The sequence below is a fragment of the Phyllobates terribilis genome, unplaced genomic scaffold (genome assembly GCF_046119375.1).
Source record: "Phyllobates terribilis strain yellow unplaced genomic scaffold, ASM4611937v1 Scaffold_2__4_contigs__length_985480577, whole genome shotgun sequence".
Taxonomy (NCBI): Eukaryota; Metazoa; Chordata; class Amphibia; order Anura; family Dendrobatidae; genus Phyllobates; species Phyllobates terribilis.
In genome coordinates, this window is record NW_027362762.1 from 206,275,859 (window position 1) to 206,293,610 (window position 17,752).

General features: G+C 46.2%; 1 protein-coding gene across 1 annotated transcript in view; it reads right to left on the bottom strand.

The window, feature by feature from the left end:
• The window catches only part of ACVRL1 (activin A receptor like type 1), a 126,276-nt gene that overhangs the window by 71,955 nt on the left and 36,569 nt on the right, over nucleotides 1-17,752 (bottom strand). The window contains exon 2 of the mRNA XM_073663826.1: nucleotides 325-430. Coding sequence (XP_073519927.1) covers nucleotides 325-379 — 55 coding nt within the window. The 5' untranslated portion in view covers nucleotides 380-430. The remainder of the gene's footprint in view (nucleotides 1-324; nucleotides 431-17,752) is intronic.

The window sequence follows — 17,752 nt, forward strand, 5'->3', positions numbered from 1 at the left end:
TTTACCGTCTTTTTTAACTTCTTTTAATTGTTTCCAGTTTAGGAAGCAGTGAAGCGGCTAAAAGAAGTGACCTACTTAATATATAAAAAATACAAAAATAAGACGCCAAAGAAGATGCTTCAGGAAAATCACAGGCCTTTTTCTGAAGAGCCTACCCATAGGAAAAAGTCGCTGGGCACACCTGTGTCTCCAAGACGCCTTGTGCACATATTCTAATACTAATGAAGTGACTGCTGACCGTAAGGAAAATAGATGAAGAAAATGCCACGCTCCCATGACTGGTGTGAAAATTGGAATGTTTTTGGAATTTTTCATTTTCCTTACCTGTTGCTGACGTAACAATTGCCAGTGAAAGCACCCAAATGTTTCTTTGTAGCATTTTGTCAGACTTGTGTTAGAACTTGCTCAGCCGTGGTCAAGAGAGCTTATCCTGTGTGGACAAAAATATAGATATATTTCTTATTATTCATCCTAATGGCTTAAATACAATTAATATGTATCAACTGTTTACACAAGGATTAAGTAAGTGATGATTAAACTGGAAAATAAAGATTTCATGATGGACGAGGAATCCTGCCAACTTTTCTTTACATAATTATTTTGTAAAATCATTGGATTCACATAGAGACACTTATTTGTTTAATTGCGTCCTTAATGAAAATTTTAATTTGTGTTTCTCTTCAGGAAGGAAGTCATTAAAAAATACTGTTTCATAACTGTGCCTTCTGTTCCCTGCTGCTAAACAACTGTTGTCTGCTGCCCTGGTTCCTGGCACACTACAGTCCCTTACCCACTCATTTTGGGCTTGGTCCACTAGACGAAGAACATAACACACAGCAGGTGTCCAGGATCTGTCAGTATTACATATCTAGTAAATCTAGTTTTAGAACCGCACTCTCTTATGGACAGATCACACAGGTTATATGTTCGCTTGTGACAAATTCCATATGGGGACATGTTTACCAGCACAATAATCTTGCATTTGTTTTGCAGCGTCCTCTCCCCGATGTTTTGTGCTGTGAAGGGAACAGCTCCTTCCAGTATATAACTCTCAACCTGATTTTCTCCACTATCCGTCTTATATCAAGTCTCATACTGACTTTAACAAAGTTAAATCCTGCGCTGCTGGCCGAATAGACGGCTTTATTGGCTGATCCATTTACAATACGCCATATGAGTCAGACGAAATGAACTGTGGCTATAGAGCGGCAAATCAATCACCAACACCTACATGTAGTAAGGCGTCTGCGTGTCTTTATATTCTCTAGGACCCAAAAAGAAATCTAATTTTGCCAGTGAAGCAATGAAGGCAGCTAAAATGATCTTCTCATATGACTTTTTGGGATCTGATTGTCACCATTTGTTGTTTGGTTCTAGTTTTAATAGGGAACTAAGGCCCTGTTCACATTGGTGTCAGAGGTTCCATTAGGAGCATTCTTGGCAGATTGTGTCAGGTTTTAGTGCTGCATACAAAGCTATTTTTCCTGTAAAAATGGCAGGCACAATAAGGAAATCTGAGAGTACCATTATGTTACTTGGATCCACCAGGAACAAGTTATATACAGTTACAGTGGCTTGCAAAAGTATACACCCCCTTGACTTTTTACCTATTTTGTTACATTACAACCTGTGTTTAAATATTTTTGCAATCCGATTTGTGTGTGATGCATCAGCTCTAAATAGTCTAAATTGCTGAAGTGAAGTGAGAAAAATATAAGCATAAATTAAATTTATGGGATCACATAACTAAAATTTGTCATGTGCATATGCATTCACTAGTGTTGAACGAGCATGCTCGACACTGCTCGGTACTCACCCGAGCATCTCACTACTCGGGATGTTCGGCGAGCACCGAGCATTTCCGGGTTACTCGGGCGGGAGCTCGGGTCTTCGCCCTGCACGTTTGGCGCTCTTTACAGAGCCAATGAACATGCAGGGATTGCCAGCCAGTCACTGGAATGCCGCAGCCATGTTGTTTGTGGGCATTAGAGCGATTGGCTGGCCGCACAGAGTCACCTCGAGTATTTAAAACCGGGCACCGCCATCTTGGACACAGTCGCTCCGGATCAGACAGTGTAGGGAGAGTGCTGCTGAGTTAGGGAGAGATATATAGTGCGAAATAGGTAGTGTAGGGTCTCTAAAGCCTGCCAAATCAAACAAACAGTCCTTCTCAGGACTAATATCCATCCCATATATCAGGCAGGCAGGCAGGTTGTATAGGAGACGCAGTGGTTATACCAGCAAACGCTGCATTACAGTTCTGTGTGCTCCTGTTGGTCAAATTGCTAGACTTATCCCCCGGTCTCAGGGCCCAGGAAAAATCCTTTTTTTTTTTTCATCTAAATCCTGTATTTTATTTTTCCCTCAGTCAGACTGTACAAATACGTATCTTATTAAACTTTTGGTATTTCCCCCCTCCACCAAAAAAAAAATTGAGTGTGTCTGTGACTGTTCAGACACAAATATATCTGTTTAAAAGAGTCTGGTGTAGGCCAGAGAAATAGAACTGTGGTTTTGCAGTTCCACGGGTCAAATCTCTGTATTATCCTGCTTTTGGCATTTTTTGCCGTGAAAAAAAACTTTAATAGTGTCTCCCTGACTGTTCAGACACAAATATATCTGTTTAAAAGAGTCTGGTGTAGGCCAGAGAAATAGAACTGTGGTTTTGCAGCTCCACAGGTCAAATCTCTGTATTATCCTGCTTTTGGCATTTTTTGCCATAAAAAAAAACTGTAATAGTGTCTCCCTGACTGGTCAGACACCAATATATCTGTTTAAAAGAGTCTGGTGTAGACCAGAGAAATAGAACTGTGGTTTCGCAGTTCCACTGGTCAAATCTCTGTATTATCGTGCTTTTGACATTTTTTGCCGTAAAAAAAAACTGTAATAGTGTCTCCCTGACTGTTCAGACACCAATATATCTGTTTAAAAGAGTCTGGTTTAGGCCAGAGAAATAGAACTGTGGTTTTCCTCTTCCACGGTTCTAATCTCCTTTTTACTACCCTTTTTCCATTGATAGTGCGAGTGTAAGCTATTTTACTTCATTTACAATGGGCAAGGCGCGTGGCAAGGGACGTGGAACTGGACGTTCTGGTGATGGTGCATGTAGAGGACAGGGCCGTGGCCAAGGTGAAAATGTGCCACAACCAACAGCCACATCTTCTCGCTCCCACTTCTTGACCGAATTACTAGGGAAGCACACTACAACACCAGTATTGCGAATTGATCAGTGTGAACAGGTTATTAATTGGATAGCAGATAATACTTCCAGTTACCTGGGCACCACCACCTCCAGTCTGTCTTCCACACGGTCAAGTTTTAGTAGCCGTGAGTCTCGACCGCATACTCCTCCTCACCCTGATGCTCCTTCCTCCCACCATGCCGAGTGTCGTCAGACAGCAACTGATCCCACACTTGGACACTCTGAAGAGCTGTTCACTAGTCCATTTCCATATTTGTGCCCTTCGCCTGCTCCGCTTGAAGTGGCGGAAGAGGAGATCCCATGTAGCGATGCCCAAATATTTGAACAGCCACGGCCACAGGAAGTCGACGCTGGCAATTTGTCACAAGAGGTGGACGATGACAAGACACAATTGCCAGGAAGTGAGGAGGAGGATCGTGGTGTGCAAGTGGAAGAGGAGGAGGTGGTGGATGATCTAGTAACTGACCCAACGTGGCAGGAGGACACGCAGAGCGAGGCCAGCAGCACACAGGGGGAGGGAGGCAGAGTACCCCAACAGGCAGGAAGTAGCAGTGTGGTGACCGCACATAGAAGGCGGGCAACAGTTCCCCGTAACACCCACGCGAGGGATTTTGCCAGTGCAACCAGATTCTGCTGATAACCCCAAAAAGGCCATTTGTACCACCTGCCATGCCAGCATGAGCAGGGATGACAAAACTACCAGCCTGACCACCACCAGCATGATCAGGCACATGGCAGCAAAGCACCCGACTTTGTGGGGCGAACCCCAGGGTCCACGACCAGTGTCAGCGGGTGTCACCACTGCTTCTTCCGCTGTTGTGAGTGTAATAGAACCCCCTGTTGTGCGTGCAAGGCAATCCCCTGTCCATACTGCATGCAAAGATGCCCCCTCCTCTCAGTCTTCACTTGTTATGGCAGTTTCTCAAGAAACAGCTTCAACGTCCAAGTCCACGTCCCACCGCAGCGTTCAATTGTCCATATCCCAGAGCTTTGAACGAAAGCGGAAATTCGCAGCCAACGCCCCAGAGGCCCCAGTCCTAAATTCGCACATTTCACGACTGCTTGCGTTGGAAATGCTGCCTTTTAGGCTGGTGGAGACGGAATCCTTCCGCAACCTTATGGCGGTGGCCGTCCCTCGGTACTCGGTCCCCAGCCGACACTATTTTGCCGGGTGTGCCATCCTTGCACTACACAAGCACGTGTCCCAAAACATCTGCCGTGCCCTCAACAACGCAGTTACTGGGAGAGTCCACCTGACAACGGACACGTGGACAAGTGCTTGTGGCCAGGGACGGTACATCTCCCTGACGGCACACTGGGTAAATATAGTGGAAGCCGGGACCCAGTCGGACCTTGGGACAGAACACATCCTCCCCACACCGAGGATTGCGGGCCCTATGTCAGTCAGAGTTGCCCCCACAGTGTACAGCACCTGCGCATCCTCCTCCTCCTCCTCCTCATGTTCAGCCTCCATCTCAGATATCACCACATCAGTTACAAGCTGGAAGCACTGCAGTACTGCCTCAGCCAAGCGGCAACAGGCTGTGCTGAAACTCATAAACTAAGGTGATAAACCTCACACTGCTTGTGAGTTGTGGACAGCTGTGAAAGAGCAGGCAGATCTGTGGCTGAGACCGCTGAACCTACATCCAGGCATGGTTGTGTGTGACAATGACCGTAACCTGGTGGCGGCTCTGAGGCGAGGCGAGATCACACACGTACCATGCCTGGCTCATGTGCTTAACCTCGTGGTTCAGCGGTTTCTTAAATCGTACCCCGAGTTGCCAGATCTGCTCGTCAAAGTACGCCGCCTGTCAGCTCATTTTCGCAAGTCGGCTACAGCTTCCGCCGCCCTTGCTGTGTTGCAGCAGCGTTTGCAGCTTCCAGCACACTGACTGTGTGATGTCCCCACAAGTTGGAACTCTACCCTCCACATGTTGCAAAGGATTTGTGAGCAGAACAGAGCAGTTGTGGAGCACCAGCTGCAACAAGGCCATCCATATTCAGGTCAGACTCCACACATAAGACCTCAGGAGTGGACCTGGATGTCTGACATATGTACCATCCTGACAAACTTTGAGGAGTCCACCAAGATGGTGAGTGGCGATGACACCATCATTAGGGTCAGCATCCCACTTGTCTGTCTTTTGCAATGCTCTCTGCAGAGAATTAGAGAGGAGGCATTGCAGCCAGAGTATGATGAAATGGACCAAGAAGCCGTAATGGACGATTACACACAGCCCAGCCTCATCTCATCATTGGGGGACAATGAGGGAGAGGAGGAGGAGGAAGAACAGGAGCTGGTATCATGCGCTGTAGACGGTAGTACCTGTACAACTGTCATACAGTCGGTTCAGCGTGGGTGGCCTGAGGACAGGGGGGGAGGATGAGGAGGAGGAGAGCATGGTCAGTCGTCATCTTGGTGAGGACACAAAAGTCTTGCCCGTTACCAGTCTGGCACGCATGGCTGACTTTATGTTACGCTGCCTTAACCGTGACCCTCGCGTTGTCAAAATGTTGGGTGACAGTCATTACTGGTTGGTGACACTTTTAGACCCCCGCTACAAGGAGAACTTTCACTCTCTTATTCCTGAGCTGGAGAGGTCTACAAAAATGTGGCAGTACCAGAAGGCCCTTGCTGCAGAACTGTTAAAAAAATTCCCATCTGAACACGCTAGCGGCAGAGGTCATAGTTCGTTGACCAACCAAGGCGTACAGGCGAGAGAGACGCAACTCCAATCCAGCAGAGGCAGGGGAACACTGTCAACATTCTGGGACTGTTTTCTGAGACCCGCCCAGCTTACAGGCCCTGAGGTGCGGGGTACTTTCACAAGGAGTGGAAAGTTTCAAAAGATGGTGAGTGAGTACCTTGCCGACCGTACCAGCGTCCGCCGTGATTCCTCTGTGCCTTTTAATTATTGGCTATCCAAGCTGGACACTTGGAATGAACTCTCTCTGTACGCCTTGAAGGTCCTGGCCTGCCCTGCCGCTAGCGTGTTATCGGAGCGTGTTTTTAGTGCCGCTGGGGGAATTATAACTGATAAGCGCACTCGCCTGTCAACTGACAATGCTGACAAGCTGACCCTTATCAAAATGAACAAGGGCTGGATTGGGCCAGACTTCTCATCACCACCAAATGACAGCAGAATAACATAAAGTCAAATCCACTGTGTTATTTCGGGAGGTGTATTCCCATGCACCGCTTCACACCCACACATGGGTATACGCTTCCTCATTTCGGCTGTATTTTGCTCTTCTCCTTCTCTTCAGCCTCCACCACCACTATACCACCAGGATGACCGTGGTCCGTGTTGCCAGCATTGCAAGTTCCTCCGTCCTAATTTTTGGCAGCTTTTGCTTGGAAGGCATAGGCAAAGACTATGGGAGACCCACTCCCCAATAATGGGAATAATGTTTTTAATATGCTGTACTGCATGGCTCTTGTAAAGGGCATGAAAACCGTCTTGTTAAGCTACTCTGAACTTCACGTCTCTTCCAAGGGGCATTAAAACCGTCTTGTTAAGCTACTGCGACCTCCACGTCTCTTCCAAGGGGCATTAAAACCATCTTGTTAAGCTACTGCGACCTCCACCACTTTTCCAAGGGGCATTAAAACCGTCTTGTTAAGCTACTGCGACCTCCACGTCTCTTCCAAGGGGCATTAAAACCGTCTTGTTAAGCTACTGCGACCTCCACCACTTTTCCAAGGGGCATTAAAACGTCTTGTTAAGCTACTGCGACCTTCACCACTTTTCCAAGGGACATTAAAACCATCTTGTTAAGCAACTGCGACCTCCACCACTTTTCCAAGGGGCATTAAAACCGCCTTGTTAAGCTACTGCGACCTCCACATCTCTTCCAAGGGGCATTAATAGCGTCTTGTTAAGCTACTGCCACCTCCACCACTTTTCCAAGGGGCATTGATATTGTCTTTTTATTCCACTGCGACCTCCACCATTCTTCCAAGGGGCATTAAACCGTCTTGTTAAGCTACTGCGACCTCCACCACTTTTCCAAGGGGCATTGATATTGTTTTTTTATTCCACTGCGACATCCACCACTTTTCCAAGGGGCATTAAAACCGTCTTGTTAAGCTACTGCGACCTCCACGTCTCTTCCAAGGGGCATTAAAAGCGTCTTGTTAAGCTACTGCGACCTCCACCACTTTTAAAAGGGGCATTAAAACCGTCTTGTTAAGCTACTGCGACCTCCACCACTTTTCCAAGGGGCATTGATATTGTCTTTTTATTCCACTGCGACCTCCACCATTCTTCCAAGGGGCATTAAACCGTCTTGTTAAGCTACTGCGACCTCCACCACTTTTCCAAGGGGCATTGATATTGTTTTTTTATTCGACTGCGACCTCCACCATTCTTCCAAAGGGCATTAAAACCGTCTTGTTAAGCTACTGCGACCTCCACGTCTCTTCCAAGGGGCATTGAAACCGTCTTGTTAAACCACCCTGAACTCCACAGCTCTTCCAAGGGGCATTGAAATGTTGATTTTAATTAACTCTAACCTCCACGACTCTTCCAACGGGCATTGCATTTCTTCTTAATTTTAGTCAGCTTTTGCTTTTCAATGCATAGGTGAACACTAAGGGAGACCCACTCCCCAATAATGGGTAGAAGGTTTTTAGTATGCTGTAATCCACGTCTGTTTCAAGGGGCATTGCAGTTCCTCATAATTTTTGGAAAGCCTTCCATTCACTGCTTAGGCCAACAGTGCACAGGAGACCCAGTTGCTATAAATGGAAAAAATGGTTTAGTTAAGGCCCTCTGACCTCCATGTCACTTCCAAGGGGCATTGGAGTGCCTCGAAATTTTTGGTAGGCATTGCACTCACTGTATGCCCTATAACTGTGTAGCCGAACCGCTCCTTTTGGTACAGAAACATATCCTACAAGACATGTGTGGTTGACTGGCCAGATATTGATGTGAATGGTCCCTGTTCCTCCTGCTCTTTCTCCTTTGCCACCACCTCATCCATCATTCATCACCTGAAGCTTTGTTTTAACGGGAGTCATAGAACTGGGATAGTAGCAGGAAAACTTCCAGCAATCCTTGGAGGAGGTAGGATATGCGCCAAAATGCAGACCACCTCAGGCCTAGCCGCTGCTACATACATGCGCTTGCATTCCAAAGAAAACAAACCAGATGCTAACTTCTATCATCATCATCATGCTCCTCACCTTGGCACTCTCAACTCCCCTGATGGAGAAGCCAGGGCCCACCGGAGGAGTCTGGTTCTCTGGTGAGCTCATCCAATGCTGCCCTAAAGCAGGCCAGGCTAAGAAAAGTGTGGGGGAAGTTGACAGGAGAAATAGGGGCAGCTGGGGACCGAGTATGGACACCCGGCCGCCCCCAGGCGGCTGGGGACCGTGTGTGCACACCCGGTCGCGGGGCGGCTGGTGACCGAGTATGGACACCTGGCCGCACCCTGGCGGCTGGGGACCGAGCGTGGACACCCAGCCGCCGGGCGGCTGGGGACTGAGTATGGATACCTCACTGCCGAAGCAGCCATGAGGTAGTGGCCAGCTTTGACCTCCTCCAAACTAAAAGGCCCCATTTCAAGTGCAAGCTAGCAGTATGGTATTGCAGCCTGGGGGTGGGTGGGTGGGTGGCAGGCTGCATACTTGCGCTTGCATTGCAAGGAATGGGGAAGGTACAATTGAACACTGCCCTGGGACAAGGACTTGCACGGGGATAGTTGCAAGTCTGCATCTTCTGATGCGGTAAGGATCACTTCTGATGGGAACACTTTTAGGCAGTGACCTGGGTGTCAGAGATGCTTCCATTGGTCTTCCCCATGCTGTTCCCATGTCTTTTCAGCACTGTATGCATGTGTCACACAGCACATGGCCAGATAAGATTGTAAAATGTTAAAATGACATTTCCCGGTGAATGCATTTGTCACGGTTGAAAGCAATACAAAAGTGCAAAAATGCATAAAAAATGCTACTTGTGAACATAGCCCAAGGTGTGGAGGAGCATTTTTGTTTTTGGTTATTTATTTTACCTTATACACAAGTCTTTACCTTGGAAAGGAAGTTCCTTAACATATTTCACAGGAAAACAGTTTCAGTTTCGTTTTTGAACGTTTTATTGTGAGCCCGTAAAAGTGGTTTAATACCTCTGACCACGTTGTTGACAGCAGTGACCTGGGGATCAGAAATGCTTCCTGGGGCAATCCCCATGCTGTCCCCATGTCATTTGAACACTGGCACTATCGTTTTGGTCACTTTTTAGGCTTTCTACAGACTGCCAGGGGTGCCGCCGCAAAAATGCTCGGGTCTCCCATAGACTAACATTGGGCTCGTTGCTCGGGTCGAGCACCCGAGTATCACGGTGAGCTCGGCCCAAGCTTCGAGCACCCGAGCATTTTAGTGCTCGCTCAACACTAGTATTCACCCCTTTTGCGATGAAGCCTATAAAAATTTCTGGTGCAAGCAATTACCTTCATAACTCACATGTTTAGTGAAAAGAAATCCACCTGTGAGCAGTCTAAGTGTCACATGGTCTGTGTTAGGCATTTTCTGGATCTGAAATTGGGTCAGAATCATCAGTAGATTCTGTGGTCTCCCATTCTGGTCCAGCCAGGGGAGATGCTGCTCAGCATCACCATCAGTCCCAATGCCTAGCTAGTGCACGAGATGTACAAGTTGTCTCTTGGGTCTTTACAGTTAACAGGGCTACGGATATGTTATTTGTCACACATCTCTCATGCAGTTAACGGAGATAGTGCGAACCCCTTTTCCCGTCTCGGTGTGCAGTAACACTGGAGGGATTTATATATTAGTTGGTTGTTGTACCTTCTTACCCGGAAGGTGTTCGGCCGCAGTCTTCTAGGCTGCATCGCGGACCCCAGGTTCGGTTGCTTTCCATTATTAATAAAGTTGTTTGCAACCATCCCCATAACAGTCTGTCAGTATATACACACCTTTCTGCAAGGCCAGAGGCTGCAACACCAGTTACCCTGAAAGATCTGCAGAGTTCCCAACCAGAAACTGGAGTATCTGTCCATACGACCACAATGAGCCATACACTCCATAGAGGTGGCCTTCATGAAAGAGTGGGCAGAAAAAAGCGTTTACTTACACACACAAAATTGTAAAGCTCGTTTTGAGTTTGCCAAAAGACATGTGGGGGACTCCTCAAATGTATGGAGGAAGGTGCTGTGGTCAAATGAGACCAAAACTGAACTTTTTGGCCACAAAGGTAAACGCTATGTCTGGCACCAAACCAACACAGCTCATCACCCCAAGAACACCATCCACAAAGTGAAACATGGTGGATTTTTTTCGGCAGCAGGGACAGGGAAAATGGTCGGAGTCAAGGGGAAGATGGATGGTGCAAAATACAGGGATATTCTTGAACAAAACCTGTTTCAGTCTGTCAGTAATTTGAGACTGGGACGGAGGTTCACCTTCCAACAAGACAATGACCCAAAGCATACTGCTAAAGCAAGACTTGAGTGGTTTAAGGGGAAACGTTTAAATGTTTTGGAGTGGCCTAATCAAAGCCCAGACCTTAATTCAATTGATAATCTGCGGTCAGACTTGAAGATTGCTGTTCACCAGAGGAAATCATCTAACTTGGAGCTGGAGCAGTTTTGCATTGAGGAATGGGCAAAAATCCCAGTGACAAGATGTAGAATGCTCATTGAGACTTATTCAAAGTGACTTGCAGCTGTAATTTCCTTAAAAGGAGGCTCTACAAAATATTGACTTTAGGGTAGTGAATAGTTATGCACACTGAAGTTTTCAGTAATTTCGTCCTATTTGTTTGCTTCACAATAAAAAGAAAACAAAATGTTCACAGTTATAGGCATGTTCTTTACATGAATTTATGCAAGATCTCAGATAAAAAAAAACAGGGAAATTCCAAGTTGAGGGGTAGCAAAACACGAAAAATGCCAAGGCCTGGGAGTAAATACTTTCGCAAGCCACTGTAGGTCCAGAACTTTTTGGACAGTCACTGATTTTTTTATATTTGGCCTGCATGCCACTATTTTGGATTTAAAATGAAACAACTGAGATACAACTGAAGTGTAGACTTTCAGGTTTAATTAAAGGAGTTGAACAAAAGTATCCTGATGAACATTTAGAAATTGCAACCATTTTTCTACAAAGCCTTCTCATTTTAGGAGCTTAAAAGTAATTTGACAAATTATTTATAAATGTATTTATAAATAAAATGTTAATTTTTAATACTTTGTGATGAATCCTTTGCAGGCAATGACTGCCTGCAGTCTGGAAGCCATGGACGTCACCTCCTTTGTGATGCTTTGCGCCAGACCTTTACTGCAGCTGACTTCAGTTGTTGCTTGTTTGTGGGTCTTTTTGCCTTAAGTTTTATCTTAGGGTAAATTGCTCCCATGATCAGTGTTTGTTCATTCTTTCACGCAGCTGAATTTCCACATGATTCCCGTATCTCAGCTCACTTGCATATTTCCTTGCGTTTTTGCATGAGTTTTTGCCACATACATTTTTGTCTCTCTTTAGTATGTTATTAAATGTACAAATAGATAGATAGATATATAGATAGATAGATGCATACATACATACAAAAAGGAATAGAGAGGCAGCACTCCAGAAATTCCAATATAAAGTGATTTATTGAACCATCCATCATGTAAGGGCAACATTTTCGTTCCAAGTGAGGAACTTTTTCAAACTTGAAAAAGTTCCTCACTTGGAATAAAACGTTGCCCTGATATGATGGGCCAATAAATCACTTTATATTGGAATTCCTGGAGTGCTGCCTCTCTATTCCTTTTTGGATCTACTTGAAGGTTTGGTATTGCCTATTAGGCTCTCCACCCATCTTCAACTATCTGTTGCTGGTGCTGCACGTTTATTTTGCTATTTAGATAGATAGCTAGACAGATATGGCGTAGATGGATAGATATCCATGAGATATATAATTAGTGCTTTGCGGGTGTAGTTTACTGTACATGGATTAACATAATAAATAAATAAATGAATGAAAAAAACTCCATTACTAACACCAGGGGGTTGATGGCAGCTGTGATTTTTGACAAATTACAGCTGTCATCAACCCCAATTACTATTACCCTGAATGCCACCATACCAGGGTAATGGGGAACAGCTGGGCAAAGTGCCAGAATTGGCGCATCTAAATCATGAGCTTTTTTAAATGCACTTTACCGCATCTAATGCAAGACTATGGGGAAATTCTGCACAGAAGACTGAGCGTTTCCACAAGAGAAATTGACATGCTGTGACTCAGAAGCCTGCACCGCAGGTGATTTTACGCAGCGTAAAAAAGAAGCACAGTGGGCATGGGATTGTACTGTACTGTACAACAGTACAGTACAACAGTGAGCGGACCCCAGAGCTGCGCTGAGCTCAGTAAGTGACAGGACACCGCTCACTGAGCTAAGCGGAGGTCCGGGGCAAGCTCACTGCAGTGCCTCATTCTGCCTGGCTCCTTGGCATGAGCGGTTAGGTGGATTACAGTGGGGGACACTTAGGACAGGTGAGTATAAGGATTTTTTATTTTATTCTTATTTTTACAGTTGGAAACAGTGGGAGCAGACTACTACTCTCAACATTGTCCCCAGCTGGTGATGATCGCAGCAGCGGCAGGGGACAATGATGAGGGCAGAAGGCCCAGATTTGTAATCTGCCGAAGCGCTGGGGCTACGCCTCCGGACTGCAAAGTGGGCCACCGGCCCTTTAAAATTTTTGAATAAAGCCCCTGTGTGCGCGAGCTTGTCTCACTTGCACACGCTGACAAGGTCGCATGGCGGCCCTTGTCATCAAGCGCGCACGGGAGCCGCGGCGGCCCTTGTCATCAAGCGCACACAGCGGCCCTTGTGAATGTGTGTGCGCAAAAAATAATTGAAAATAAAAACAAACCACAGCGCGCGCACACAGGATCTTTATTCAAAAATTTGTTTATGCTCACCGGTACCAGGGAATCGGGATCTGCTATTCTGCATAACCGATGCTGCACTTGCTGCAGCTCATCATCCATCTCCCCCCCCCCACCATCTCGAGGATCTAGGTGAGTCCAAAGATAGAAGCATTTATGTATATACAGCGGTCACAGTTTTACCTGTATAATGTATATTCAATATATACAGTAGGTGATACTGCTACTGCTGTATATAATCGCAGTATCACCACTATATTGTATATCCATTAGTTTATATACAATAAATAGGTGATACTGCGACTGCTCTATATAATTACAGCATCACCTACATAACATACATACAGCAGTATCGCCAATATAATGTATATACACAGCAGTATCACCTATATATTGTATATACAGTAGTCTTTATACATTATATAGGTGATACTCCAACTGCTGTGTATATACATTATATAGGCGATACTGCTGTATATAATCGCAGTATCACCTACATATATACAGCAGTAGCAGTACCACCTATATATTGTATATACAGCAGTCTGTATACATTAACATTATATAGGTGATACTGTAACTACTGTATATACATTATATAGGAGATACGGCGACTGCAGTATACAAATTATATAGGTGCTACTGCAACTGTTGTGTATAATCGCAGTATCGCCTACATAACATATATACAGCAGTAGCAGTATCACCAATATAATGTATACAGACTGCTGGCTGTACAATATATAGGTGATACTGCGACTGCTGTATATACATTATTGATACTACGACTGCTGTATATAGTCGCAGCATCACTTATATAATGTGCACTGCTCAAAAAAATAAAGGGAACACTTAAACAACAGAATATAACTCCAAGTAAATCAAACTTCTGTGAAATCAAACTGTCCACTTAGGAAGCAACACTGATTGACAATCAATTTCACATGCTGTTGTGCAAATGGAATAGACAATAGATGGAAGTTATTGGCAATTATCAAGACACACTCAATAAAAAGAGTGGTTCTGCAGGTGGGGACCACATCTCAGTACCAATGCTTTCTGGCAAAAGTTTTGGTCACTTTTGAATGTTGGTTGTGCTTTCACACTCGTGGTAGCATGAGACGGACTCGATAACCTACAGAAGTTGCTCAGGTAGTGCAGCTCATCCAGGATGGCACATCAATGCGAGCTGTGGCAAGAAGGTTTGCTGTGTCTGTCAGCGTAGTGTCCAGAGGCTGGAGGCGCTACCAGGTGACAGGCCAGTACACCAGGAGACGTGGAGGGGGCCGTAGGAGGGCAACAACCCAGCAGCAGGACAGCTACCTCCGCCTTTGTGCAAGGAGGAACAGGAGGAGCACTGCCAGAGCCCTACAAAATGACCTCCAGCAGGCCACAAATGTGCATGTGTCTGCACAAACGGTTAGAAACCGACTCCATGAGGGTGGTATGAGGGCCCAATGTCCACAGATGGGGGTTGTGCTCACAGCCCAACACCGTGCAGGACGCTTGGCATTTGCCACAGAACACCAGGATTGGCAAAGTCGCCACTGGTGCCCTGTGCTCTTCACAGATGAAAGCAGGTTCACACTGTGCACATGTGACAGACATGACAATGTCTCGCTCCATCCACCAACGTCACGTTGCACCACAGACTGTCCAGGAGTTGGCGGATACTTTAGTCCAGGTCTGGGAGGAGATCCCACAGGAGACCATCCGCAACCTCATCAGGAGCATGCCCGGGCGTTGTAGGGAGGTCATACAGGCAGGTGGAGGCCACACACAATACTGAGCCTCATTTTGACTTGTTTTAAGGACATTACATCAAAGTTGGATCAGCCTGTAGTGTGTTTTTCCACTTTAATTTTGGGGGTGACTCCAAATCCAGGCCTCCATTGGTTAATAAACTTGATTTCCATTGATGATTTTTGTGTGATTTTGTTGTCAGCACATTCAACTTTGTACAGAACAAAGTATTCAATGAGAATATTTCATTCATTCAGATCTAGGATGTGTTATTTGAGTGTTCCCTTTACTTTTTTGAGCAGTATATATAAAAAGTAAGCAGCACTCCGATTAATTGTGAAAAAAGTGGAGGACTCTTTATTAGCCCATGTAGCAACGTTTCGGATCCATAACAGAACATTGCTCTGTTATGGAACCAAAATGTTGCCACATGGGCTAATGAGGAGTCCTCCACTTTTCTCTTATTTAATTGATGTGCTGCTTATTTTCTTTTTATAAATCCCTTTGATGTAAGGATATGTGTCCTAAAAGCATTTCGCCCACTGCTTAATATTTCATGGTGCTCAGTTATGACACATATCAGGGCAGACGTCACCACCCAGCGCACCCGGGCAAGTTCTGGGACCTGGGACAAACTCTGGCGTCCACTATCCGTCGAGGACAGGCACGCTATGGAGCTTGTGAGTCGTGGGGGCCCGGTGCCAGCGCCGGCACAGTCCCCCGCATCGTACTTTCAACTATTTTGGTATCCCGGATGCCGATACAGTTGAAAACAATGATGGCTGAGGGAGCCATCCGCTGATGCTCCCTCTCCCATAAATTTCCTCTCTGCGTCTGAGCTCTATGACATCTCATCACAGAGGGCACAATGACGTCACTACAGTGCGCCCTCTGCGCCGAGCAGTGCAGAGGGTCAGAAAACACTGAGGAGACCGGCGAAGCGGGGGAACTGGGAGAGGTGAATATTTGATTATTTATTTTTTATGTATGGAGCATTATATGGGGCCCATTATACTATATGGGGCCCATTATACTGTATGGAGTAATATATGGGGCTCGTTATACTATATGAAGCACTATGTGGGGCCATTATACTGTATGGAGGACTATGTGGGACCTATTGTTCTGTATGAAGGACTATGTGGGGTACATAATACTGTATGGTGTACTATCTGAGGCCCATTATTCTGCATGGAGGACTATGTGGTGCCCATTATAGCATATGGAGGACTATGTGGGGCCCGTTATTCTGTATGGAGGACTATGTGGGGCCCATTATTCTGTATGGAGGATTGTGTGTGACCCATTATTCTGTATGGAGGACTATGTGGGGCACATTATACTGTATGGTAGACTATGTGAGGCCCATTATTCTGTATGGAGGACTATGTGGTGCCCATTATACCATATGGAGGACTATGTGGGGCCCATTATTCTGTATGGAGGACTATGTGGGGCACATTATTCTGTATGGAGGACTATGTGGGGCCCATTATTCTATATGGAGGATTATGTGGTGCCCATTATACTGTATAGAGAATTATGTGGTGCCCACAATTCATTATGGAGGATTATACTGTCTGGTCTAAAATGAAAAGTCTGCAGTCACTCTGTGTGACTACAGACTTTTGAGTCCCCCTAGGGCCCGCACTGTGCGCTGCGAGGATTCGCCGGTTTCTGAGCTATTGTAGAATTTACAATAGATATCACTATCATGTAATGTAAGAAGTGAGATCTTCGCATTGTACTAATCCTACATTTCTCTGCTGCATCTATGCATCCTATATACACATCTGTTATTTTCATCCAGAGAAGTGGGACGATTTTCTTCTCACTTGTCATCCGTGTGCAGCAGCTATTAATCTTTTACACGACCATTTACAATTTCCTATACTACAGAATTGTAATGTATGCGTAAATATCGGATACAATAATGTGGCACGCGATTTATTTTCTGGCACCCATAGACTTGAATGAGTGAGTCTCTTCCAATTACAGAGTAATCGCAGCAAGATGCAATTTTTTTTCTCACACTGAATCGGTATGAGGAAAAAAATGTTTCTCTGCACGGCCTCATTGCATAACATTCTGGATAGGGGATGACTTTCCATTTGCTGTGGATCTGACCTCTGGGACCCCCATGATCCTGAGAAATGTAGCTTTGAAGAGCTCCATGTAAATGCAGCTGTGGATGATCATGAGCACCCCTGCGCCATTCACATGTGGCTCATCAGATAACTTCTTTAAGAGAATGGTGAGGGGCATGACAACGTAAAAGCAAAATTCACTGATCGGGGATGGGGAGTGTTATAGTATGTGGGCTGGTGGGGTTTGTGTGCCAGGGCTGCTTTTTAGTCCGAATTTGGCCCTGGAGGGCAGCATTCAGCACCCAGCATTTGGGAACAGCGCTAATTGTACATTTGATTCCCAAGAGCCGGTACATGTGATCCTGATGCAGCACACGGACGGCACACGGTTGCCACACAGGTGCACACGGACTGTTTTTTCCAGTACCGGAAATATCTGGACGTGTGAAAGAGACCTTAGTCTGAGATTTCGCTACATTCTATCAGGGCGGACCTACCGCCCGTGCAGCCGGTTCATTGAACGGGGGCCCCCGAGGGAGAGGGGGCTCCTCCAGCCTCCAGCAGGGCCGCCGTCATCATGCCCTGACTCCAGCATGGGGCCCGGCCAGTCGGGGCCCCCTCGGAGCCCCTTTGGGGCCCCCCTCTTGTGCGTCTCCTCATGGGGCCCCCCGCCGTCACATGACCGGAGATGTCCCTGCGCTCAGCATGGTTCCCCGGCCCCACGCTGAGCGCAGGGACATCTCCGGTCATGTGACGACGCCGGTACAATACTTACCCCTCCCCGTGCCTCCGCAGCGTCTTCCGCGTCCTCTGACTGTGAC